General features: G+C 29.7%; 5 protein-coding genes across 7 annotated transcripts; 1 reads left to right on the top strand and 4 right to left on the bottom strand.

The window, feature by feature from the left end:
• Positions 1–480: 480 nt before the first annotated feature.
• LOC119676467 lies at positions 481–3342 on the bottom strand. The gene is made up of 3 exons (XM_038087705.1): positions 2088–3342; positions 1200–2020; positions 481–1116 (listed from the first exon to the last, which is right to left on the bottom strand). Exons 1-3 carry the CDS (start codon positions 2632–2634, stop codon positions 481–483), a joined length of 2004 nt encoding a protein of 667 aa, XP_037943633.1. The 5' UTR covers positions 2635–3342.
• Positions 3343–4988: 1646 nt separating this feature from the next.
• Positions 4989–7739, bottom strand: LOC119684398. Its single transcript, XM_038098433.1, has 4 exons — positions 7593–7739; positions 6496–7367; positions 5611–6431; positions 4989–5535 (listed from the first exon to the last, which is right to left on the bottom strand). Exons 2-4 carry the CDS (start codon positions 7046–7048, stop codon positions 4999–5001), a joined length of 1911 nt encoding a protein of 636 aa, XP_037954361.1. The 5' UTR covers positions 7049–7367; positions 7593–7739; the 3' UTR covers positions 4989–4998.
• A 1248-nt stretch (positions 7740–8987) lies between these two features.
• LOC119676468 lies at positions 8988–11368 on the bottom strand. The gene is made up of 3 exons (XM_038087706.1): positions 10476–11368; positions 9576–10402; positions 8988–9515 (listed from the first exon to the last, which is right to left on the bottom strand). The coding sequence occupies exons 1-3, from the start codon at positions 11026–11028 to the stop codon at positions 8988–8990; spliced, it is 1908 nt and encodes a 635-aa protein (XP_037943634.1). The 5' UTR covers positions 11029–11368.
• Positions 11369–11513: 145 nt separating this feature from the next.
• Positions 11514–15072, top strand: LOC119681533. The gene is made up of 3 exons (XM_038094757.1): positions 11514–11739; positions 13733–14002; positions 14389–15072. The coding sequence occupies exons 2-3, from the start codon at positions 13825–13827 to the stop codon at positions 14916–14918; spliced, it is 708 nt and encodes a 235-aa protein (XP_037950685.1). The 5' UTR covers positions 11514–11739; positions 13733–13824; the 3' UTR covers positions 14919–15072.
• A 5464-nt stretch (positions 15073–20536) lies between these two features.
• On the bottom strand, positions 20537–25619 carry LOC119674190. Of its 3 annotated transcripts, none has more exons than XM_038085315.1 (3): positions 25385–25619; positions 25178–25270; positions 20537–24431 (listed from the first exon to the last, which is right to left on the bottom strand). In XM_038085315.1, the coding sequence occupies exon 3, from the start codon at positions 24404–24406 to the stop codon at positions 20543–20545; it is 3864 nt and encodes a 1287-aa protein (XP_037941243.1). In that variant the 5' UTR covers positions 24407–24431; positions 25178–25270; positions 25385–25619; the 3' UTR covers positions 20537–20542. The 3 variants fall into 3 exon arrangements, with proteins under 3 accessions (XP_037941243.1, XP_037941242.1, XP_037941244.1); XM_038085314.1 differs by having other exon boundaries at positions 25178–25282; XM_038085316.1 differs by lacking the exon at positions 25178–25270.
• Between the last annotated feature and the right edge of the window lie 1383 nt (positions 25620–27002).

The following is a 27002-nucleotide window of genomic DNA, read 5'->3' on the forward strand; positions in this document are numbered from 1 at the left end:
ATAATCCCAATGCATTGTAAAAGGTATTTAGGCTGCAGCAAAACTGAAAACTTAAATATTATCCACTTTCTTTAATAACAGCCGTTTTTTTCTTTCAGAGTTGAAAAAGAACAGCATTCAGTTTAGTTAAAACAAATTGGTATCACTTTTAAAATATGTTAAATGCTTATTATTGACATATGTTTTTTGTTGTGTTGTGTAGAATATGATATATAAGAATTGTAAATATTAAAAATTAATTAATTTAAATAAAATAAAACAAAATGAATATTAGATGGAAAATAGTAAGCATTTTTATCTTATATATTTAAATTAATTTATTTATTTATAGATTAGAACTTATGAATAAATGAAATGCTCATATGATTTTAATGGATGACTGGAATTTTGCAACATATTACCATTGAAAATATACTGTAGACTGATTTTTGAATTTGGCTGCACTAAAACTTAAGACGTAAAAATATTTGCGAGTAAAACCTAACTCTGAACATTTTCAGAGCATTGTTGTTGCTTAATATTTTTTCTTTCGTAAGTTTTGATTATTTTTTTGTTATTTGGAAAGAAAAAATTACGGCTAATATTATGATCTGAAATATCTAAATCGATATTCTTTGAGTTAAGCTCTTCAAAGTTTAACTTAGTTAAAAGTAAAGAATTTAACGTGTTATTATCTACATTTGACTCTAACTTAGTTATAATTGTAGATAATGCATTGAAAGCTTTCTCCATGAACACCTGTGTAACTGGTACTGCCAGTGCTACTGATGCAACTTTTTTAATGTCATGATCATGCTCTGGTGTATTCCAAAAACTTAATATGTCAGTTTGAAGTGGAACTTTCTTTTGATTTGAGAGTAATGTTAACTTTTGCTGAAAAGTAAGTTGCGCATTTAGATTGCTGACGGATATCATTGACTTCATCATACGTTGTTCCAGTTTTGAATAAGTGGATTCAGAAGAAGTTGACGGAAACTCAAATGAAACATTTGATGAAGTGTTTGAAGAATCTAATTCCATCTTAAGGCCTTCTACTTGTGGTTCCTTCAATTTTAAACCTCCAGGTTTTAAATCTTCCAGTTTTTTAAGAACTTTAAAAGTTTTTAGCAGATTTGCCTAAAAAGAAAATTGTTTATATGAATAATACATATAGATGTATTTACACAATGAATATTATTTTTTTTTAAATGAAAACTTACAACAGCTATTGATTTTTGCTCTTCGGTTAGCACAATTGAGTTTTGAAAATTAAAACGAGGATCAAGATACAGGGCTGAGAGGAAAGCGCCATTATCTAAGAGTACCTTTTTTCTTTTTTGCATAGATTCATGTAACAGTGAGGCATATGGTGTAATTGAGAATAAATCTTCTAACTCTATTTCACAGCATAACCAATCTCTGTAGAAGTCACCTATAATATATTGTTCTGTTTCCATTTTCTTTGTAGATGTTATCAGCGGATTAAAGGCAACTACAAAGTTTCTAATGAAATTCCAATTGATGTTGATAATAATGTCTCTTTGTATATACCAGGTTTCTATTGGTTGTCGTATTTGTAACAAGGAGTATAACATTTCATAAGTGGAATACCAATGTTGTGAATTATCTAGATTTGGTATTTGTATTTGGGCATTACTTTCCGAGAAAGTATTTTGAAGTTGTATAACAATGTCCCTACATTCGTTGAGATGCGTTTCTAGATTTTTAAGTATATCGTAAACTGTCACTTGGATTGTATGGGCAATGCTCTGACCCACATGTAAAGCCATTGAGAATATTGAGTGTATGTTCTCATCATTATTTTCGGCACTACCACATTTTTCTTCAATAAATTCATCAGAAATTTGCTCTTCTTTAACATTGGAAATTATGTTACTTATTTGTGGTATATTTTCACTATTATTAGATGTGCTGAAATAAATCTGTTCCATGTCTATTTGATATGTCTGTAGGTATTTGATAATCTCCTCTTTCTGATACATTGCCTGATGATGTTGTTTAAGCTCTAACATAATGACACCTATAGCAATAATTTTATTAAGTATAAGTATAAGTGTATTTAACAAATATAATTATATGATATTTACCTATTGTATTAATGCATATTTTAAAGTCTTCGATATAGTGTATATTAATTACAAGAAATCTATTGTCCATTGTGGTTGCAATTTCAAATTCTAAAGATATCATTTTATTTTTAATATGCTCTCTTATTATCTGTTGTATTTCTATGCAAGAATTTTTTATGACTGCAATTATATTTCTTGAGTTTAAATTTGTACCGAATTTTCTTTCATATGGAGCTATTAACGTTTTGAAGAATTTATCATCATCATATATGTCAAGCGGTAAGTTATTGACAGCTACTAATCCCACACAACATCTCAAGAATTTACTTATATCAATATCAATACGTACACCTTCCCGATTTACACGCTCTGTGAAAGAAGCCTCTGCACATTCTTCGTAAACGCTTTTTTGTTTTATTTTCCTCGGTACTTCTATGTTATGTACGTCTTTATAATGTTTTCTAATATTCGAAGTCGTTGGTCCCAATACTACTTTTTGGCAATAGAGACATATGCTTTTATTATTTTTTATCTTTGTATAAAATTTACTATTGTCGATTTTCATATTTAAAATTATTTGTTTTATATTCAATAACGACAAGAAAAAAATAAATGAATTCCCAGCACAAACACAAGTTTACATTACAACGTACAACAAAACACTGAGTTCTCTTCTCTATACATAGACTTGTGATTAAGCACCACAGACTAATCATTATTCGTTTGCTTTTTCTGTGCTATTCGGGTTTGCCACGGTACGCTATTCGAGGCGAGTATTCATTGAATTCATAAGTGCTTCTATATATTTACTTACACACACACACACACAACAGTTCGCATGCACATACATACATATGCAAAATATTAAAACGTTTATGTGTGGAATGATAAATAGAACAAAAGCAATATGAAAAAACTGGTGAGCTAGCAAATGGGTTGTCTGTGTACATTGTTATTGTGCTATTGTGTTATTCAGTTGTAGAGTTTATTTTAAATTGCTTTTAAAATTACACAAATACTATTGACAACACTTGTTTTTCGGTTTACACTACATGTTGCACATTCATACTACTATACACGCCGACATATTGTTTTGTTTGCATTGCTCAGCGGGTAAATCTTTCTCCTCATCATAATACTGTGTGTGTATTGTTTCACATTTATTTTTATTGTTTATTTTACACACAGAAATACTAAAATATTTTACTGTTTTGTTTTGGTCGTATACGCGTATAAAATAATTCCATATTTTCTTCTGCTATTCGTTAATAAAATATTGAAAACAATAACAGAACAAAAAGAAAATGAAAAAGATACAAAGTAGATCTGAAACGAAATGACTGTGGAACATAGAGCAGCACTTCTAATAAATGAAACCTCTGAAAGAGAAATAAGTGGAACTTAAAATTATTTTTAGACCATTTCGTTTGCTTTTTTCTATAGATAAATCCATAACTGAAATTTTGAATACCAGAGAGATATTTAAAATACACACTCGTGATTATTCCTGAGCTTAGAAAAGGAATTTCCATATTTTTAAAATTTAAATATTTGCTTTTTAATATATTATACATTTTTTTTAAATGTTTAATTTTATTCATTTTTTTTATTATATTAATTTAAAAATGTATATAAAGTAAAGTAAAAAACTCGGCGTGTGTGAGTTCGAGTAAATTGATGGTAAATTGTGGGAAATAGTAAATTATGTCGGTATGGCAGCAAATGTTGGTATTTACCAGAATTTCAAATAGGGTAAATTAGATAAAAATTAGGTGTTATCATTGTGAAAATTTTATAAGATGTTTAATAAATAAATAAATAAATTTGAAAACATTTAACCAAAAATAATAAATAAGTGCAATAAATAAATAAATAAATATTTACATAAGGGCAGTGCAAAAAATCCCTAGGAAATTTGTGTAGTACCAAAAAGGAACCAAAATATAAGAAATATAAGAAAATATATGTATATCAAAAAATAATATATATACAACTTGGGTTTGACTGGGTGAGGAGGCATATATGGCCTCGGCTCTCATGACTGAATTTAAATCATTTGTTTTTTTCTCTTACTCTCAGTTTCTTGATTTGCATTAAAAGCAACAACAATTTTGATTTTGACGTGCCCGTGACAGTCCACATAACTCTCTGCGGACCTTAAGGAACCGCAGTGGTCAGCGTATAGAAATCGCTATAAGGCACAATTCCCCCATTGAAGTGAAATAATTACATAATTAAAAAAAAAAAAAATGAATACTAAAGAAAATAAGTTTTAGTTTTACCAAATGTAGGATTGAAAATTAAAATAAAAATTTTTAAAAATGATTTTTAATTTAATTTTAATTTATTTTTAAAATGTTTTTCTATAAATTTTTAAGTGTGTGAAAATATTTAAAAAAAAATTAAATTTTGTAGAACTTTTTGAAAAACCATACAAAATACTTAAAAAGATGTGATCATTTTAACCAGTCTATATCTCTGGAACCTTTTAATATAGCTAAAAATTATTAAGAAATTTAATTTTTTTTGTTGCAAAATTTCATATTATCGATATATATTTCAATAAAAAAAATAATTAAAAAATTACGATGTATGCTGTTATAAGATGGAATCAGTACTTCAAAGCCCTACTTCAATAATTTCAGCTTTTTGTTTTAATTCTTTCCATATCTTTTTCCATTCCACTAAGATACTTAATTATGAGATAACCAATGTGACTCGAAAAAAGAAATTTCCAAACACAATTGAGGGCCACTCTAATAGATATTACCCACCCTATATGAAAGATATTCACAAAAATTTACTAATGTTTTAGTGTTTATGTGTTTTTGTCTTATAAAAAAACTTCTGGTACGCATACATTTCTGTTAATAGGTTCCTCACAATTCTCTGATAGTTTTTATTTTTTAAAATCAAAACTTTTCTTATATTAATCTATATCCGCCTCATTTAATACTAATATGTTTTGATCTGCAAAGTCTATTTGGGTATTATTTAGGTAAAGTTCTACAAAATTTAAATTAGTTAAAAGTAATGAATTTAATGTGTCATTATCTACAGTTGATTCTAACTTAGGTAAAATTGTAGATAACGCTTTAAAAGCCTTCTCAATGGACACATGTGTAATTGGAACTGCCAGTGCTATGGAAGCAACTTTTTTAATATCATTGTCAAGTCGTGTAGTTACCCAAAAATTTAATATATCAGCATCGAGGGGAACCTTCTTCTGATTTGAGAGTGATGTAATTTTCTGCTTGAAGGTAAGATGTGTATTTGCTTTGTTAATGGACATCATTGACTGCATCATACGTTGTTCTAGTTTCGAATAAGTTGAACCGGAAGAGGTGGACGCCAAATCACATGAAACAAATGATGAAGTATTTGAAGAATTTGATTTCATTTTACAGTCTTCTGGTTGTGAAGCCTCCAACTTTTTAAGATTTGTAAAAGTTTTTAACAAATTTTCCTAAAACGATAATTGTTGTATATATTTTATAAGTATGTATATTCAATGAAATTTTTTGTAAAAATCAGAACTCACTATAGCTGTAGATTTTTGTTCTTCTGATAGCACAATTGAGTTTTCAAAATTGAAACGAGGATCAAGATACAGTGCTGCAAGGAAAGTGACATCGTCTAGAAACACCTTTTCTTTTCTTTTTTGCATGGATTCATGTAATATTGAGGCATATGGAGTAACTGAGAATAAATCTTCTAATTCTATTTCACAGCATAACCAATCTCTGTAGAAATCTCCTATAATATATTGTTCCGATTGCATTTTTTTTCTACATGTTACCAATGGATTGAAGGCAACTACAAAGTCTGTTATGAAATCCCAATTGATATCAATTATAATATCTTTCTGTATATGCCAAGTTTCTATTGTTTGTCTCGATTGTATGAAAGAAAATAACATTTCGTAAGTGGAATACCAATTTTGCAAATTATCTAGATTTGGAATTTGCACTTGAGAGTCACTTTCTTCAAATGTTTTTCTAAGCAGTATAACAATGTTCCTACATTTCTGGATTTCAATTTCTAGATTTTTAAGTACATCGTTAACCGCAAGTTGTATTGTATGGGCTATACTCTCACCAACAGATAAAACTGTTGAGAGTATTGAATGTATGTCCTCGTCAATATTTTCAACATAATTGCATTTTTCTTCAATAAATTCATCACAAATTTTTTCTTCTTTCACAGTGTGAATCATAGTACTTATTTGCGGCAAACATCCACAATTAGACTTACTGGCATAAATTTGGTTTATGTCTATTTGATAACTTTGCAGGCATTTGATAATCTCCTCTTTCAGATATATTGTCTGATCCTGTTGTTTACGATCTAACATAATGACACCTACAATATTTTCAATTATTTATTATAAATGTATAATTAATTATATATAAATAAATTATTTTACCTATCGTATTAATGCAGATTTGAAAGTCCTGTATGTAGTGAACATCAATTACAAGCATTTTGTAGTCCATTATTTTCACAACGTCGAAGTCTAGACATATCATTTTATTTTTAATACGTTCTCTTATTATTTGTTGTATTTTTACGGAGGAATTTTCAATCAATGAAACGATATTCTTTGAGTTAAGATTCGTGTTGAATTTCTTTTCATATGGTGCTATCAAGATTTTAAAAAACTCTTCATCATCGTATATACCAAAAGGTAGATTTTTGGCAGCTACTAATCCCACACAACATCTTAAGAATTTACTTTTATCGATATCAATACATATTCCTTCCTGGGTTTTACGCTCTTTCACTGGAGTCTCTACACATTCTTCTTTAGTCTTGCTTTGTGTTTCTTTCTTTCTCGGAATTTCGATGCTATGCACAATTTTATAGTGCCTTCTAATATTGGATGTAGTTGTACCACTTAAGGTTTTTTGACAATATAAACAAATAGTCCTATTGACATGTCTTAAAAATTTGTAGTATTTATCGGTGTCTGTTTTCATATTTTAATTTATTTTTATTAAACTCAACAAAACACAAAAAATTAATTCGCAAAAACGCCGGCTGACACTCATAAGTTCAAGTATATACTGACTTCTCTACACACGTAGACTCGTGAGTATGCACCAGAAGTGGTTTTTCATTTACTTGTCGTGTTCGTGTTCACTTCGTTTTGTTGGTTTGGTTTTCGGGTCGAGTGAATCATGAGTGGTTCATTTGTTCACAACTGTACAGTACTGTACGTCATACGCTGAGTTTACATACATACGCACACATAGATTACAAGCAAAACACAAACAGTTTGGAATGAAGGGAGAATAACTAGAAGGAAAAGAATTATGCAGGTAGCAAATATGTTCACTATATACAAAAAATGTTCAAAATTGCAGACCTTTAGGCCTGCATGTTTAAATTCAAAAAGTATTTAAAAATTCTCCTTTGCTTTGCACTTTCGGTCACAAACATTCATAATTCAATTGTATTCATCAACATTTTTGCTCTTTCTTTTGTGTTTATATACATATGTATGTATGTATGTATGTATACCTTATTTGTCTTGACAGAAATATTAAGTTGCTCCTCCACGTGCAGTATTCTTTATTATTATTTTTATTGTTTTGTTTTGGTCATAATCGTATAATACCGTTCCATCTCCTTCTCTTGTTCGTGAGTTAAATGTTATTAAAAAAGACAACAAAACAAAAAGGAACGCCGTGGATATGAAATTGAAGGCATGTGGAACATAAAACAGCTGTTCAAGTAAAACAAAAAAAAAAACAATTCAAAAGAGAAATTAGTGGAGTTTAATTATATTTTAGACCATTTTTGCACGCTTCTATGGACAAAAGTTTGTGGGGAATTTTAGAGTCCCGATAGATATCTGCCTAATAATCAAGATAAGATACATGAACGTGATTATCAATGGCTTCACTAAAAAGGATATTATTTTTGTCTTTACTAAAAATAAAATATATAAATTCCTTTTAAAAATGAAAAAACAAATTAATAAACTTAAAGTTTTTTAATGAAATAAATTTGAATGACGGAATTTCCAACATCTATTATAGCTCACATATAAAATTATTGGCAAAATATTGTGATAAATTAAGTACAATATTTTTACATTATACATAGCTAGACTCTCACTAAATCTATATTTAAGTGATAGCCTTATTATTGTATTCCGCAGAGATTTATCGAACAAATGAAATCAAGTAATTATAAAAGGCGTACACATAGATTAAGATGTGGGTAAGTAACGATAGCAGAAGAGAGGGGGCAGGAATATTTCGGACTAAGAATATATTGGGGCTGCATGTGGGATTTAAATTGAAGGTAACTAGGGTCCAAGCGGAAAACCCGAGCCACTCTAATGAATGTTGATTGGACTCAAATTTTTTGTGCATAGGTGCAGGAAAACAGATCGACAACATCATGGGTTTGAAGTTAGTGTAGACATTGAAAGTTGATGCATATAAGTGTGATAAGTTACTTGGCTATATCCTGATCTTAATTGAGCTAGGACAGTTGCTGCAAAGGCAAGGCGTTGTACGTTGCGATTTTAAGCTGGAGTCTAATGAAAGCTTTGTTGCAGTGCAACCGTGGTTTCGAAATGAATACTATATCTGTGTGCAGGACTGTTCCCGTTTATATTCGATCTCACTAATGTTCGTTCCATTACAAGAGATATTGATGTATTCGTAAAGTGAAGAGAGGGATCGACCAATGCATCCAGTAGGGAGTTTCAACATGATACCATTATTATTAGAAGTATTGACTGATTAGGTATTAAATTTTATGAGGTACATATATGTAAGTCCAAATAATACACCGCGGTCAACAATATTTAACTTTATTTGCTGTATTTTGTTGTAATTTATTAATATCTACCAACTTTTTATGTAAAAATTCTACCTCATCTTGTTTCATTTTAAGTAAATTTTATTTATTCACTTCTTCAACGACTATTTTCTCTTTTACAAAATCTAAATGTACATTATTCACGTAAAGCTCTATAAAATTTAATTTAGTTAAAAGCAAAGTATTTAATGTGTTATTATCAAGTTTTGACTCGAAATTGTTTAAAATTGTAAACAAGGCATTAAAAGCTTTCTCCATAGGCGTTTGCGTTATTGGAACTGACAGTACTACTGATGCTATTTTTTTAATATCATTATCATAGCCCGTAGTTTTCCAAAAATTCAATATGTCAGTATCGAGGGGAACCTTCTTTTGATTTGAGAGTAATGTTATCTTCTGTTTGCAGGTAAGGTGTCTATTAGCGTTGCTTATAGATGTCATTGACTGCATCATGCGTTGTTCCAGTTTTGAATAAGTTGATTCGGAAGAAGTTGAAGGTAACACAAACGAAGATGATGACATATTTGGAGTATCTACTTCCATCTTTAGACAATCTGGTTGTGAGTCTTCTAAATTTTTTAAAATTTCAAATGTTTTTAACAAATTTGCCTAAAAGTGAAATGGTATATACTTATACAAATGAGCATTATATTATGAATGGAAACTTACAATAGCTGTATATTTTTGTTCCTCAGATAGTACGATTGAATTTTCGAAATTAAAACGAGGATCAAGATATAGTGCTGCAAGAAAAGCGTCATCATCTAGAAATACCTTTTTACTTTTTTGCATAGATTCATGTAATAGTGAGGCATATGGTGTAATTGTGTATAAATCTTCCAAATCTATCTCACAACATAACCAATCTCTGTAGAAATCGCCTATTACATATTGCTCTGTTTGCATTTTCTTTGTACAAGTAACAAATGGATTAAAAGCAACTACGAAGCTTGTGATAAAGTTCCAGTTGATATCAACAACGACATTTTTTTTAATATACCAATTTTCTATTACTTGTCTCGATTGTAATAAAGAAAACAACATTTCATATGTTGAGTACCAACGTCGAGAATCATCCAGTTTTGGAAATTGTACTTGAGTATCATTTACTGGAAAATTTTCTTGAAGTTGCTTCACAATATCTCTACACTCGTTTATATCAGCTTCCAGAAGTTTTAATACATCATATGCTGCAAGCTGTATTGTATGAGCTATACTCTTACCCACAGATAATGCCATTGAGAGTATGGAGTGAATACTCTCGTCAGTCTTTTCAATATGACTACATTTTTCTTCCATAAATTCATTATAAATTTGTTTATCTTTTAAATTGTGAGGTTGTGGTAATTTGTTTATTTGCAGTATATTTCCACAATTATTGGATGTGCTGGAATAAATTTGGTCAACGCTTATTTGATAAATTTCAAGACATTTACTAATCTCTTCTTTCAGATATGCTGTCTGTTGACGTTGTGTAAGTTCCAACACAATAACACCTATAATAAAAATGCAGTAATTGATAAGTAGTTAATAATATATGATATATTATATATAATATATGATATTTACCTATTGTATTAATGCATATTTTAAAGTTCTCGATATAGTGTACATTAATTACTATTATACCATCCCGATTTATTGCGGTTGCAATGTCGAATTCTAAACATATCATTTTATTTTTAATACGTTCTGTTATTATTTGTTGAATTTTTAGAGAGGAGTATTCAATCAATGAAACGATATTCTTTGAGTTTAGATTCGTGTTGAATTTCTTTTCATATGGTGCTATCAAGATTTTAAAAAATTCTTCATCATCATATATACCAAAAGGTAGATTTTTGGCAGCTACTAATCCCACACAACATCTTAAGAATTTATTTTTGTCGATATCAATATATATACCTTCCTGATTATGCTCTTTGGCTAGAGGTTCTACACGTTTTTCCGTGCCATTAATTTTTATTTCATATTTTCTCGGAATTTCAATGCTATGTACGTCTTTATAATGTCTTTTGATATTAGATGTATTAATACCGTTTAACGTTTTTTGACAATGTAAGCAAATAATTTTATTGACATGCTTTAAAATTTTATAATATTTATCGGTATCTGTTTTCATCGTTAGAACTGTTCTTAATTTTTTTAATTTGGAGAAATAATAAAATAAATAACTGCATGAATATACACAAACTTACACTGCAAAGTACAACAAAACACTGAGTTCTTAAAATACACGTTCGCGAGTATGCACGAGAGATTTTTAGCTTTCGAGCTAATAAAAAATTACTTATTTATTATTTGTTCATGTTCAGTTCATTCCCTTCTAGCCATTTCCTTCGCGACTGGTTCCTACTCATATTCGGCACGAGTATTCATCGAATCATAAGCGGTTCATTTGCTTACAACAAAATTGCTTACACAATACTTCAATGTACTCAATATATATGTATGTGAGTGTGTGTTGTATGATATATTAAATAGAAGAAGAGTCAAAGAAAAAAAAATTGTTTTGAATTTTTCAGCTGTTTGTTAAATTTTGTTGGGAAATTATTTGCTTTTCAGTTCGCAACTTCTAACTACAGCACTGACTGACGAGTTCTCTGCTTTGCTCACTCATTCTACACCACACTGATAGGCATATGTGCATTTATATTGTGCAGTGTTTTTGCTCTTTCTCATATTTGTGTTGATGTGCGTATGTGACGTTTATTTTGATAGAAAAATAAAGTTTTTATTTGTTGTGTTGTGTGTTAATTATATCGGAAATTGTTTATGGAAGGTTTTATTTCAAACAATTTTCTTTTTAATATTTTTGTGCATATTTTCAACGGTACTTAAACTTATTTGTGTTTTTATTTGTACTATTATTTTTCGACTGCAACAAATTGTTGCTTTTCAAATGCAATTTTGTTTAAAATCTATAATAAACGTTGATTCGTACTGTAGTTGTTTACAGCTGCTTTGCTAGCCGAGTCGGTCTTTTGTGGGTACATTTATTTCAATTGATAATTAGAAATAATTTAGTGTTTCTTATACAATGAATAGTTGATTTTAGATTGTTTATTAAAATAAAAATAAAATAAAATTCTGACTCCTAAAATGGAAAAATAAAAGTTTGTAATTCATGTCTAAATATGCTATTTTTTAGCTCATAGTGTGTATACGAGCAATATGTTTACATTTATAAAATTGCATTTTAAGGGTAAAATGTAAAAAAAAAACAAAAAATTTTATAGTTTATAATGAAAATAGCAATCAATGTGTGACTTAATATTTAGAATAATTTGTTGTTATTGTTTTTTCATGTGTATGTGCTTGTTTAGATTTTCCACCTTCCCTTGTTTGTTAATATAATTTCATTGAATAGAATAACATAACAAAAAGGAATGAAAGAAGATAGCGAGCGAGGAGACCCAAATAGCAACTAATGAAAATACAACTTATGGAACATATGCCATGTGGAACTTATTTAAGTAAACAAAAATTGAAAGAGAAAATAAAAAGAGAATATCGTGGAATTTAATTTTTAGACCATTTGATTTTTGCACAAACGTACTATAGATAAAATCGTCGCATGAATTTTATCTATAGGGGTGATCATAGACTTATATTTAGACCTTGTGCGAATTCGACTAAGGACGTGTGCGAGTTAGGCTAAGTTGATGCTAAACCAAATGGGAGATTTTTTGGGATTTTTCGCACTGCACACATTTAGCCATTTATCAACACGTATCGACACATCACCACATTATCGGCGCAACTTAGAATTTCCCTCATTTAGAACGCAACTTAGCCTAACTCGCACACGACCTAAATTGATGGCAAATTGAGGGAAATAGTAAATTACGTCGGTATGGCAGCGAATATTGGTATTTTCCAGAATTTCGAGTAGGGAAAATTAGATAAAAATTAGGTAAATTAGGTGTTACCATTGTGAACATTTTATAAGATATTGAATAAATAAATTTTAAAACTTTTAATCAAAAATAATAAATAACTGTAATAAATAAATAAATAATTGCATAACTGCAGTGCAAAAAATCCCTAGGAAATTTTAATTTACTTTACCTCAATTTACTTGAACTCGCATACTACCTTAAATGAGAATGCAAATATGAGTGCTATTTTTTCGCAAGTCTATTCCTAAGAAAAATAATTTTTCCAAATATAAATTCTATATAAAATCATTATATTTTTTTAATAGACCTAAAAAAACAGTTTTGTTGAGGTATTTGGGACATCATTTTTTTTTTTCGTAAAATATCCTTTGCTCTGAAAGAGAAACGTAGTTAAATTTGTAGCAATTGCTCCAAAGGCTCAAGAACCAATGATCTATATTTAAGACAGTGATTTACAAACATTTCCAGACTGTAAAATAAATATTGTAAACAAGCGTTTGAAAGGTTAGAAGTCGATCCATTTTTTGCTACAAATGTTTGCTCAACGCCAAAGCAAAATCGTTACATTTTGGAAAGATAAGTCCAATGGTGATTTGAAGTTTAGTGCGGTTTATGGTATAAATTTCATCAATTTATTATTATGGATTGGGTTGCTTTACCAGACCATATTTTTTCAAAGACGAAAAAAAATTGTAACTATCAATTCGTTCCGATATTGAGGCATGTTGAACAATTTCTTGTTTGCAAAAGTGCGTGAAAATGGTCTGGAAGGTGTATGGTACCAACAAGATGGTACCACATGCTATAGTTCTGAAACAATTATGGACTTAAAAAGAATTATAGATTTATATTATATTATATTTAATAATACCAGTATGTGTGCTTATATAGATTATTCAAATATATTTTTATTTTATTAAAAAGGTATAGACAAATGTGTCGAGAGAGAGAAAACTGAAGATATTTGAAGCAACTAGAGAAGTGTTAATCTCGCTTATGAAAGAAACTAAAAAATAATGGAACACATAGATATAACATTATTAATAAAAAAAATAAAAGCCAAACCCGTACTATGGGATAAATTTACGGAAACTTACATGGACAGGATTGCTACGAGAGATGCCTGGCGTGAAGTGTGTGAAGCGCTTCACCCAAACTTTAAAAGTCTGAGTATAAATGAGCAAGCTACATTTCGTAAGTAAATTAACATATAAAACATAATTATTATTATATTATAATTTATGTATTAATAAATTCTTTTGAATTCTGTCAATGTTCACTGTAGAAACATTTTGTTAGTATTTGGTGTCGATCCGATTCTTACGGTTTCATCTCTATTCAAATCATTCAAACTTACCATAGACATTATATCTACTCGGTTTTAAACATTTCTGCTTAGAAAATATTACGGAACAATATTTACATTTATAATGGCAATTGTGTAGTCTATTTAAAAATGATTTTGACGACGAAAGAATACCCATTGATTGGTTTGAATTCAAAAAGCGCACTCGATATATCTGCTGTACGTGTGCCCTAATTAAAAATATATTTTTATTTTTGTTTTCGTTTTATATTAGGTGTAGAAGTATTCAAGAGGTGGAAAAATCTTCGAGACTGTTATTTAAAGCATAAGAATAAAAGAATTCAAGCGACAAAAAGAAATGGATCTGCACCAATAAGAATTAGAAAATATATATATGCTGATCAATTGTCATTCCTGAACAAAATTTATGAAAAAGGTAAAACGATCGATTGCATGGATGAGAAGGAGGAAGTTTCAAATGAATCGTCATCAAGTGCTAAAACATCTACAAAGCATAAAAGAATGAATGAAGTTAGTACGCAAATTATAAAAACTGTAGAGGAAGAGAAATTTTGTTACAAAGCGACTTTCTTGAAAAGCCTTATGCTTCATCTCGAAAAATTTAATAATGCGGAATTTCTGCAGTTTCAAATGGGAGCCTTAAATCTTATACAAAACATCAATGATATAAAGGAAAACTCATCGAATAGTCTTCATGTAACATCAACACGTTTTCAATCAAATCAACCTCTTTTGGACCCGTTAATTACTACTGATCAAATTGAATCACCATCAATGAAATAGTTAGCTGTTTTATGATATTCCAACCAGTTCAATATTTCAAAGGATAAGGAAAGCATCTATCCATTTAGAGACAGACTGATAAAATACTAGTATTTTTTATAATTTCTAACTTTTGTATTATATTTATAAATATATTTTTAAAAACATATATTTTAAGAAATCTGTTTATTATTCAGACAGCCTACTCAATGCGTTTTTTTTTTTGAGATCTTTCTCAGATTACAAGACTCACCTAAAACAAATTCACACAAGCCAGCTGCTCAAAATAAAAGATTAGTGCTGGTAGACTACAGCATATTAGGAAGGCATGCAGTAGGTCTTCCCTTTAACCACTTTTATTAGGTTTGTGGCTTGGTGGATGAGAAAACTGTTTTCCATTTCGGTGTCTATCATTAGCTATAAGAAGATTTAAAATCTATATATCGGAGTTACAGGTCATTGCGTACTAGGAAGACATGCTATGAGACTAGCTCTACAGTATAAAGATATTTGTGACTTTGGAGAGAAGGAATTATCCGTGTTTTATCTTCATGGTAATTGATCAAGATCACATTCGTAAGGCATGTAACTAATTTTTATATTCTTTAAAGGACTTAGTCAAGGCAAAAGGTGTCCATAACGAGCTAGACTGAATGGTTCTAAAATTTTGATTATTTCCACAAATTTTTGTAATTTGAATCAATAAAAAATAATTTCACACAAAAAAGATATTTTCGCTTGATTAGGTAACATTTCAATCGTCTAACCCTGTATATGTATCTAATATATAATATGTTTAAAATTTTAATCATACCATGTTTATATACTATGTTCAGACGTAGCTTAATTTTGTAAAAAGTTTAATTTCATCTTCGTTTCAGCGAAATTAAATTGTTTTTTTCCATACAAAGACATTCAGTTTTAAGGTTAGAACGAAACTAAGGAAAATGGCTTTTATTTCGTTGAAACGAGGGCTAAAATTAAAGGACATTTCAAATGCAACTATGCGTAAGATAAATTTTAAGCAAAAGACAAAGTTGAGATAACGAAAAAGTGACTTTTTTTAAATAAATGTCAATGACGGTTCATTGTAATAAAACCGGGAAAATGTTTTAAAAGTAGTGCAAATTTTTAGATTTAAATGTTGAGAAAACTGTAACTGTTATTAATTTAAAATAGAGTGAAACACAGTAATCCACATACCTGAAATCCACTAAAGTTAATAAAACTATTTAATGTCATCCTTTACAGTTATAATAATCAACTTTTAAAATTTCCCAGATATTTTACGAAATTAAGGAAATTTTGGCTGTCTGAATATAGTATAACATTTGATTTGTAAACAAAAAACATATGATTTCCTTAGTTTTGGGGCAGTATGAATACACACATACATACACTTTCCAAATTAACTTAATTTCATTTTTACGAAATTAAGGAAATTTTGTCTGTCTGAATATAGTATAACATTTGATTTGTTAACAAAAAACATAAGATTTCCTTAATTTGGGGCAATATCAATACTTTCAAAATTAACTTAATTTCATTTTTATGAAATTGAGGAAATTTGAATGTCTGAATATAGTATTAGTTCCCAAACGTCAACTGTTTACGTCAACCCTTTGGGGTTTCATTTTGACAGTTGTTACTTTTGCAATCTTTTTATTTGTTTACTTTTTTACAATAATTCTCAAATCATTTTCCTTTATATTATTTTTCTTTTAGTTTAACGTATTATGGCCGTGTGCGAGTTCGAGTAAATTGATGGTAAATTAAGGGAAATAGTAAATTATGTCTGTATGGCAGCGAATGTTGGTATTTACCAGAATTTCGAGTAGGTTAAATTAGATAAAAATTAGGTAAACTAAGTGTTACCGTTGTGAAAATTTTATAAGTTGTTGAATAAATAAGTAAATAAATATAATAAATATAATTTAAAAATTATAAGTAGTACTTGTTTTAAAGTGAAATTATTGTATCTTTATTAAGAAGTTTATTACTAATTATTTGTGTTTTAGTGGGAGTAGCTTTTTTAACATTATTAGAACGAAAAGTTTTGGGTTACATTCAGATTCGTAAAGGACCTAATAAAGTTGGTTTTGTTGGGGTAGTTCAACCTTTTAGTGATGCGATTAAATTATTTACTAAAGAACAGACTTACCCTTTAATGTCAAATTATATTTGTTATTATTATTCTCCTATTTTTTCATTATTTTTATCTTTATTGGTGTGAATATGTATACCTATTTTAAGAAGATTATATTGTTTTAATTAATTTAAAACTTTTAACCAAAAATAATAAATAAATAAATAAATATTTACATAAGCGTAGTGCGAAAAATTCCTAGGAAATTCCTAGGCCTTAAACTATTATTATAGTACTATTAAACTATACTACTTAAACTATTATTTTATTATAACTATTATTAGTACTATCTGTTATATGTGTGTATGTATTTGGTCATTTTGGTTATATGTTTATTTATATTAAAGTATATTTGTTCCAGTTAAAATGTGGCCAATCTCATCTTTTGGCGAGTTTACTAACATTTTAGTTTAAGTGTAAACAGTAATAAACTGACAAAAAACAAAACAAAAATAAATGTTGTAAGGCGTAAAAAAATTATAGCTCTCAAATTCATACATAAGTTGAGTGCTCGAGAAAGATTTTATTTAATTGGCAACCTGTTGGCTGTGGCAGGCGCAACATAATTTTGAAATTGCATTCATTCACCGCAACAAATGTGTCAGAATAAATAATTTGTATGTGCACATTCTTATTCTAATCATTTATTTAAGACTCTTGTGGCATGCCGTAAGTATGTATGTATTTATGTACGTATGTATGTATTTACACTCGTGGTGAAGTGAAGTTAATATAATAATATGAAATAAATATATTTAATAAGTTTTTATTAGTGAACAAAATTAAATCATAATAAGTGTTAAATACTTAATTATTATTTATATTATTCTAGTATATTTTATTTTATTTTATTTTAGTTTAGTTTAATTATGCATCACTCACCTACCTGGCAAAAGCAATGACAATTTCTGCAGTGTAGTTTTTGCGCAAACGCGGAAATGTGTGCTGCCGCAAATTATGAAATTGTGCAGCAGCGCTGGGCTGCCTTTGGAGATTTTCTGTTTTGATGGCAATTGCAGTATGAGTTCGAAACGCCAACGTATGCGCTGACATACGACGTACGACATAGGACGGTGCAAAGTGCATAATTTCGAATATTTAAATATATAGCATGTAGTGCGATAATAAATATGTGAACGCATACATAAACAGTGAAATTATATCAAATATGAGATTTTAAAAAATTTTCATTGTAATTAAAAAAAAAAAAATTTCCATAAGAAAAATAGCTAAATAAATATACAAAAAAAAAATTATAAAAAAAATAGTTTAATTTTATGTTGTTTTTGCTGATGGTTTTTGAGTGAATTCCGCACGAATGAAGTTGTAAAAAGAAATAAATCAATTAAATCAAAATCATTAATTATTAACCATATATGTATGTATGTATGTTTGTATGCATATCATATACAAAATAAAAAAAATATTAGTAAGTAAATTGCTGGAAAAAAGAAAATTATGAATAAATATGTGCATTTTTATTTGAATGAAAATAAATATTCAAATAATTTTTATTTGAAATAAAACAAATAATTTTTTTTTAAAATAATTTTTTCATGGCATTGTTAATATAATGTTGAATTAATTGTTAATTGTTTTTTTTATATTTAAACTTTTAAATGAATTTATTCAGAAAAGTGCATTATCGATTTTTCCCAAGGTTATTTTCTGTATAATGTGGGGGCGGTCAGTGCTCGTATACGAATTGTACAAAATGTTTATTTGGGCAAAAAGATTTTCCGTTCCTCTATTCTTACTTTTGTATTCCTCTTTATTGTTGTTATTGCGTACACTATACGCAAAAATTCGGTTAACTCAAGAGTTTAGCAACACACACACACACACACGTTCTAACTCACTTCTTTTTTTTTTTTGTAACAGAAATCGTGCAAAACATTGTAGTGTCAACTGTGCATTAACCAAAATTGTAAACATAAATGTTGTGTATAAAAACAAAAACAAATAACAAAAAAAAAAAAGACAATGCGTGTGCTGTTAGCGCCGCAACAATAACCGTTACCACATATTGCAGTCAGCGGTTTTTTGCTGTGTGGTTAATTGAGTTCGATTTATTGTCTTTTCTTCCTTTTTGTTTTGCTTTGTGTTATTTTGTGCATACAAACATTCAAATTTTAATACAAATGCAGCTTTAGTGGAAAAAAGGGGTTTTATAATAAAACTGTGTTTTTAATAAGAACCATTTTTGGCCATGTAAGACATGAAGAATAAAATGGTTGTTGATGAAAAAGTTGATGAAAAAGTTTTTCATTCGAATTCCAAATAATTTATAATAATTTAATTATTTTAAAAATTGTCTAATATTTATTTTTATTATTATTATCAATGGTGTCACCTACAGTTCTAGTAAGTCAGAGTAGTCTTTATTATTTAACATTGTGTTAGTTCTGTTCGAAGTGCAACATGCGTAAGGGGTCTTTATACCCTCAAGTTACCTTATGGTTCCAATCAAGAGCGTTAGCACTAAGATCAATAAAATTATTATTAAGTCTTTTTTTGTAAAAATAAATTATATATTATAAAAAAAAAACTAGATAAAAAATAATTTGAAGTCAATGTTCTAATAGAGGGTTATGCCGTAAGTTTTGTTGTAGCCCGTGGGTATCTAAAAAGTAGACAACCTGAAGAAATTGCACGTTAAATATATAGCATGCAGGTGGGAAATGGTAGACGTGGATGGAGATGGTGGTAGTAGGGGGGGGGGGGGGGGGGGGGGGTTGAATTTATGGAATGAGATGGATTGGTGATGATTGCGAAACCAACTATGATCAACGCGGAGAAATGTAGCCACTGGAATGGGTAAGCCTGCTGGTAGGGCGGGGGGGGGATTGCTTATTTATGGAATACGGTTTTTTAGGGTTTAAATTCAAATCAACTAGGATCAACGCGGCAAAATCTGTTTTGATTGGACTGAGGTTTGTATGTGTAGTGCGGGAAGAGTTAAGATCCTAAAAATTTCAATTTGTTTAAGTAATTTAATCATACATACTTTTGGTTTGAGATGGATAGCACAATAGGTAGAGGACTTTCGTCTAAGGAACTAGAAATATTCAAATATTATATTCTTTCTATTCAGTGCACCTTGTTACAGGTAAAAGTTGATGTTATGATAAATTTATAAATTATATTGAGATAAAAAATATATTAAACAGAAATATATGTGTACCATCAAACAGTCAAGTGATATTACATATAATCAAAATTACATCTATAGAGGGTTTTAACTAATACGTAGCTTTGAATGAGATTTAAATAGTTGTCTCAGCTTGAAAGTAATCGATGAGGAGTGATTTCAATTACTCTGAGATAGCAAACCAACTGCTTCATAAATCTTTTAGCTACTCTTATCGCAATTTCTTATTTATAACTTAATTGATTTGTAGTAATCATATAATTTTTAAAGAAATTTAGTAAAATACTTTTATATTTGTTTTTTAAATTTATTAATTGAATATTTAAAAATTTTTGTTGTACGTAATATTTAAAACTCATGAGAAAACAACTTAACATAAATTATATAAGAAATAATTATGATTAGAACAAAACTTACAGTAGTTATTTGCAATAGAGTTGCTCGGGAATACAATGCATTTTTTTGTAATGTTTCCAGCTCCAAACATAACTCTTCATTATCGCGTGTGATGTCATTCAGATAATCATCGTATACATTTAAATCGACTTTTTTAGCAATTGCGTTATTAATCTCTATATCTGCTTCCCTCATTACATTTCTCTTTAACTGAATGGAATTGTAAATAAGATCACTTTCGGAAGAAATGGCGGATATCATTAGACCAGCTCTTTGTAGTTTTATTTCACGATTGATTTCATCATTGATTTCATTTTCAATTTTGTCATCGATTTCATCTTTGATTTCGTCTTTGATTTCACCACCGATTTTGCGATCGATTTCGTCATTAATTTCATTTTTCATTCCGTCAGTATTCATTCCTCTATTTTCGGTAGGGACATTTTTGTGCTCCTTACGTTTCTTCGCTTTTGACAAAAGAGTTTTATTTTTCTTTAAGGTTTTCTTTAATAGATCTCTGTCATTCGTGAGCTTTTCATTAACTTTCGACAGTGTCTCGATTTTCTCATTTAACAGATCGCATTCCATTTGCATTAATTGTAGAGATTGTTGTGTTCCTTTTTCTAAGTAAAAGATTTTATTATTTAGTTCATATATTATATTTTGATAAGCAAAAACATTGAGTTCATGCTGCTCTTCATCGGTCAGGCCACTAGGTTTAAGAGTTTTAATGGAACTGATAGACTTTTTAGCTGTAGGTAAGTTATCATCATCATTTTGATAAGCAAGAGCTTTGAGGTCATGGTGTTCTTTATCCATAAGGCCACTGGATATTATAGTTTTAATTGAACTATTGGACTTCCTTGTTGGAGATAAGGTAACATCATTATCTGGATATGCAAAAACTTTGAGATCGTTTTGTTCTTCATTGAGTTCATGCTGCACTTCATCGATCAGTCCACTGACAGACTTTTTAGTTGTAGTTACGTTATCATCATCAATTTGATAAGCAAAAGATTTTGATATTATAGTTTTAATTGAACTGCTAGACTTCTTTGTTGGAGTTAAGGTATCAGCATTATCTGGACAGGCAAAAACGTTCAGATCATTTTGTTGTTCATCTATGACAGCACTGAATTTAAAAGTTTCAATGTAACTGATAGACTTGTTTGTCGTAGGTGTAGTATCATCCTTAACAATATCACCAAAATTGAACAAGTTTAGTGTTTTATTTGCTGTTAGCAAAATATCTTCTCTATCATTGTTATTGTTGCACTCCAAAAAAGTAAGAAAGGGATCATTTTTATCATTGTCGATAGGAATATTTTTTGACACTGTTTTCTGAGATGAAGATTTATGTTCAAGTGATTTGTTAGCCTCATTGCTATCGACTTTATTAATGGACGGTGCAGATGGTGAAGTATTGATCTTATCATTACCTTCAGAACACAAAATACTACGTAAGTGCACTGGTAGTCTTGAGCAATTATCGTTAACATCATCACTCGCTAAAAAATGTACTTTTTTTTCTGCTGTTAAAGTTTTAAGCTCAACATCGTTATTATTTGCGGATAATGATGTGTATGCTTTATCATCGTCATCACTATCAAGAGTGTACGATCTCTTCGCTGATAGTAAAGTATTTTCGATATCAAACAAATGAAGATTTTTCCTTGACAATGTTAGAGAGCCAATGTCCGTTCCGTTAAAGGAATTAAACAATGTATTTTCTATTAAGGAAGCGTAGTCATCATCATAAGTTTTACCAATGGCAGCTACCGTCTTTTTTGCAGTTAATGCATAGTTACCATCATCATCGTCGTCGTCATCACCATCATCATCAAGTTCATTAGATGTTGGTGTTTTAACCGTGAATAGAGAGTCCTTATTTTGGGTAAAAGGGTCAGGTAGAAATCTTTTTACACTTATTACATCTGAATCATCTTCGCTATCTGTAGATGTGTTAGTTAAGTTTTTATAAAAAATTAAAACATCGTCATCACAATTGGTTTGAATATCAGTTTTTTCATCGTAGTCACCACAGCCAATATTAATGGAACTTGTTGCTTTTATTTGGTCTTGTAAGTCCTTTCTTGGGCTGCCGTCTTTGCACACTTCATTATATGCTGCTTCCAACATGGATATCGTATTCTTTAGTAACAAGTAATCGTCTTTATTTCTTAATTTTTTATTACACAGTTCATCATTTTCTTGATCAATTTCAGCATCATCGCAAGTGGAGTGGATGGGAACTACAATTTCGTTTGTTTCGTTTCCAATTTTCATTTCCAACGTTTTAAGATTCTCTTGTACATTCTTCAAGAGATTAATAATATAGAAGGAATTTGATGCAGATTTTTTCGGAATTGGTTTATATGATAAGTCTTTTATCTCAATTTCGCTTTGTTCATATTCTTCTGTAATTATTTTTGGGAACTCTACTATAGCATCATTAATTTGCTCCTCAGCTTTGTCTGAGGCACCTACTGTTTCCTCTTTAGTTTTAGTAATCACTTTAGCAATATTTAAGTCCGAAATAATTGCATTAATTGTTTCAACTAACTGGTTCTGAACATCGTTACCTTCGTTACTATCTCCTAAGATTGAAACCTGACTTCTAATAATCTCACATTTCTTTTTAATATATTCCATTTTCTGCATATACTGCGCCACGCATGCTAACTCTTTGTCCTTAAACTGTTGTAGTATTTCGGCTTTTTCTTTTTTACTTTTTGTATATTCACTCTCTAGAGTAAATAAACGACTATTCACCTCTTCATGGTTGCGCCTTATATTAAGAATTTGCTCTGTCAAAAGTTTGCTTTCCTCCTCTGTGGATTTATGTGTTACTTGCAACTTCGACAGCGTTTGTTTCACATCTAAACGTTCGTTATAAACTCTTCTTAGAGCCTCCTTAGCCGCATGCTGATAACTGCTTTTCTCATCGAGTAATTTGAATATTTCACCTTTCAATGCATTCTCCGGCATATTTTGCTTAGCCAACATTAGTTTATTCTCCAAGGAATGTATTATATGTAAAAGTTGATCTTCGGAAACTATGGATCTCCAACATTGCGCTGTATTTTGACGTGTTGCTTCTACTACACTTTGTAAATTATTCAATTTATTTTGTAGCATTTCTTCCCTTTGTATAGATTCTTGCAAAAATATATTCAAACGATGCAAGTCTCTGTAACTTATAACAGTCTCACCGGAATGTGATGCTAAACGTGTATTTGGCTCAACCGGTAAAGCTTCCTGATCATCTGGCAAATACAACTTAACATACGCTATTATACATCCATGCTTTTCCTTTGTATTATTTTCTACTACATCAAGACCAAACTTGACAATATCACCAAAACGTAATTCAGCTGGTTCTGTTTCCAATTTAATATTATTAAGATAAGTACCATTCGAGGATTTTGTGTCTTTTATCCAAAACTTATTATTGTCACTGGAATACCAAATAACTGCATGATGTCTGGAGAGTACTTTTGTGTCAAAACAGGCATTAGTGAGTGATTCCTTATTTTTGCCAATTATGCGACCTACTTTTACACATGTATTTGGATGAACAGTAATAGAACGCATTTCAAAAGGATGAGACTCTTTAGTACTGATAAGCTCAATTTTGAACAGCTTGTTTGGCATATTATTTGGACTCCTAGACTTAAGACCAAGACGTATGTCAATGATACTATCTGCGCTGCTTCTTGAGCTACTTGAGTTAGATCTTCTACATGCTTCCACATCGCATTTTATAGAGTCCATAAACTCTACAACTGATGGCGTATTTGTAAGTTCCGATGCCATCTCTGTAGATATTGAATTTTGTATACTAGAAAGATGACATATAGCAGTTAAATGCATTATTTAAATAAGAATCAAATATAAGAAATCATATAGAGAGTTGGTTGTATTATAGTGGTCAACACTGTAACTTTGACAAAGAAGATGCAAATGACTAATAGTAGCACATCGTTGAGAAGTCAGTCTTAGAAAGTTTTGGATTATGGATAACGAAATTATTTACCTAAACATTCAAAATAAGTTCAATCATTATTAGTGATAAAGAACATTTCATATCATATGGAACGAAATGATCGGTTTTACGTCATGAAGAATCGTCAAATTATTGAAACATCAGCACTTTACGATCATCAAACCATACTTTTTCGAAGACAGTAACCGTCGAACAGATGTGTTATCAGGTTATGATGTTTTGATTTCAATAAGATTATGTACCACCTCGTGCCACAATAGATTTTTTAAGTTTTGTTCCCTGGTTGCCCGATATTTAAATATTCGGATTTATACTGGCAACCGCGTTCGCCAGATTTAACACCGACAGACTTTTTTCTTTGGGGCTAACATTTATATCAACAAGTCAAGAACGCTAATGAAACTCAAGGCCAATAAGCGCCAGGAAGTAGCGGCCGTATTATTACAATACCAGTTGCCACATAATAATCTCCAGAAATTAATGTAATCAAGCTAAACACAAATAAGTTTCCTTTTTTTTTAAAAAAAAAGTGGGTCCAGCTAATATAACCACTCATGTGTATACAATATATAATAGTTTACCTTAAATGAACTGCGGAACTCAAAGAACTATGTTGGTTGTATCAAAATTCTCAATATCCTCATTTATTTCGGTAGCGAGCTTTTAATTTTTTTCTAATAGAAAAACTATAAATTCATATTTTTGGTTATGAGTATGTGATAGCTTACGTATGTTTGTATATATACATATATATTTATATATATATATTTCGTAAATAAGTTACTTACATATTTATGCGGTACAGTTTACGATGATGAAATGCAGACTTATAATTTTTTTGACAAGAAATGCTACAATTTTATAAATGGTCGCTGGAATTTTAAAATCGATCTATCGAAATTATTTTATTTATCGATAACAACGATTTATATGCGCAGATATTTTAGCAAATGACATTTTATTGTTTTTCACATTCAAGCAATAGCGCTTAACGTTAAATTTTGTAAATGTTTGTAATTAAATTTTGTAATCTATTTTGTAATAATGAATAAGAAAAATAATGACTTTTTTTCATATTAAATATGAAAATCTGTTAACTTGATAAGTATACTAAGTTTATCAACAAAATAAAATTACTCAACATCATTTACTAAAGTAACTAAGACAGACGTTGAAAATGTTTCTAAAGTGCGCTTAACATAATTGATTGTAGATGAGAATGTTATTAAGTTTGTATCTTTTAACTTTGGTATTGACTTTTACGACCAAATGTAATCAAATATCAGGTCTGTTCCACGAGCTACTTATAGTAAAACTCAAGTAAACTCAAGTAAACTCAAGTAAACTCAAGTAACATCGAACAGCTTTTTGTAAAATCTGGTGAGTGGCAAATTACGCTCTTTACACAGATCTTCATGGAACAGCTTTGTGTAAAATCTGGTGAGAACACCACTGCCGCGCAAATAAACAATACAAAAATTTTAATTCAAACCAAAACACATCTTACAAATTTTACTTGAAATAAAAGGTCTGTTCCACAAGATACTCATAGTAACTTTGAGTAAACACTGTGTATACACAAGCGCGTTCCACTAGCAAATTTTCAAGTATTTTTGTGTAAATTTTACTTCTGTTTTACTCATGTTTTACTATGAGTAGCTCGTGGAACAGACCTAAAATGTACGAGTAAAGTCTGTGTAGCATTTTCAAATTTCGACAGGGATGTTACGCTCTCTCAGATGCTCTTATTTACTCGAAAATTTGTTGGTGGAACGCACTTGTGTATACATAGTGTTATTCAAAGTTAGCTGGTGGAACAGACCTATTATAACAAAACTAAGAAGATACTGTAGAAGATAAGTAAAAAAATAGCAAACATTGAGTGCGTTCATTGGAAATGATAGGCCAATAAAAAAAATACATATCAGATAAGAATACTACTTGGTCCAAATTAGATACAATTAGCATCAGTTAGCTACTTCAATTAAAATGGGGCCAATTCAGTACTGCTGTTTCAGTGCATCTGGTCCAAGATAACTCAACCAACTCAGTACTGCTGTTTCAGTGCATATAGTCCAAGATAACAAAACTGAACTCATTTAAATTTAATAAAATTTGCAACAGTTATTTGCTTCAATTAAAGGGAAGCAACTCTGCATTACAGGGTCAGTGCTGATAAGTTCTTCATTATAAGTCTTATTGAAAACAATTTGACTTGTTCCACTGTTTAAGGAATTTTGTCGGGACTATGGCTATGCGAATGAAGAAATTACCTAACACTATCTCATGCGTTAGCTATCATACGCTAGGAGAAGATTTGAAATGTGTAAAGTTAGCGCACCTTTGCTTACTGATCAAATAGTTGTCACGCTCTAACTTAAGAGGTATAACCAAATTTATGGACTT

Source organism: Teleopsis dalmanni, chromosome 2, assembly GCF_002237135.1.
Source record: "Teleopsis dalmanni isolate 2A chromosome 2, ASM223713v2, whole genome shotgun sequence".
NCBI lineage: Eukaryota > Metazoa > Arthropoda > Insecta > Diptera > Diopsidae > Teleopsis > Teleopsis dalmanni.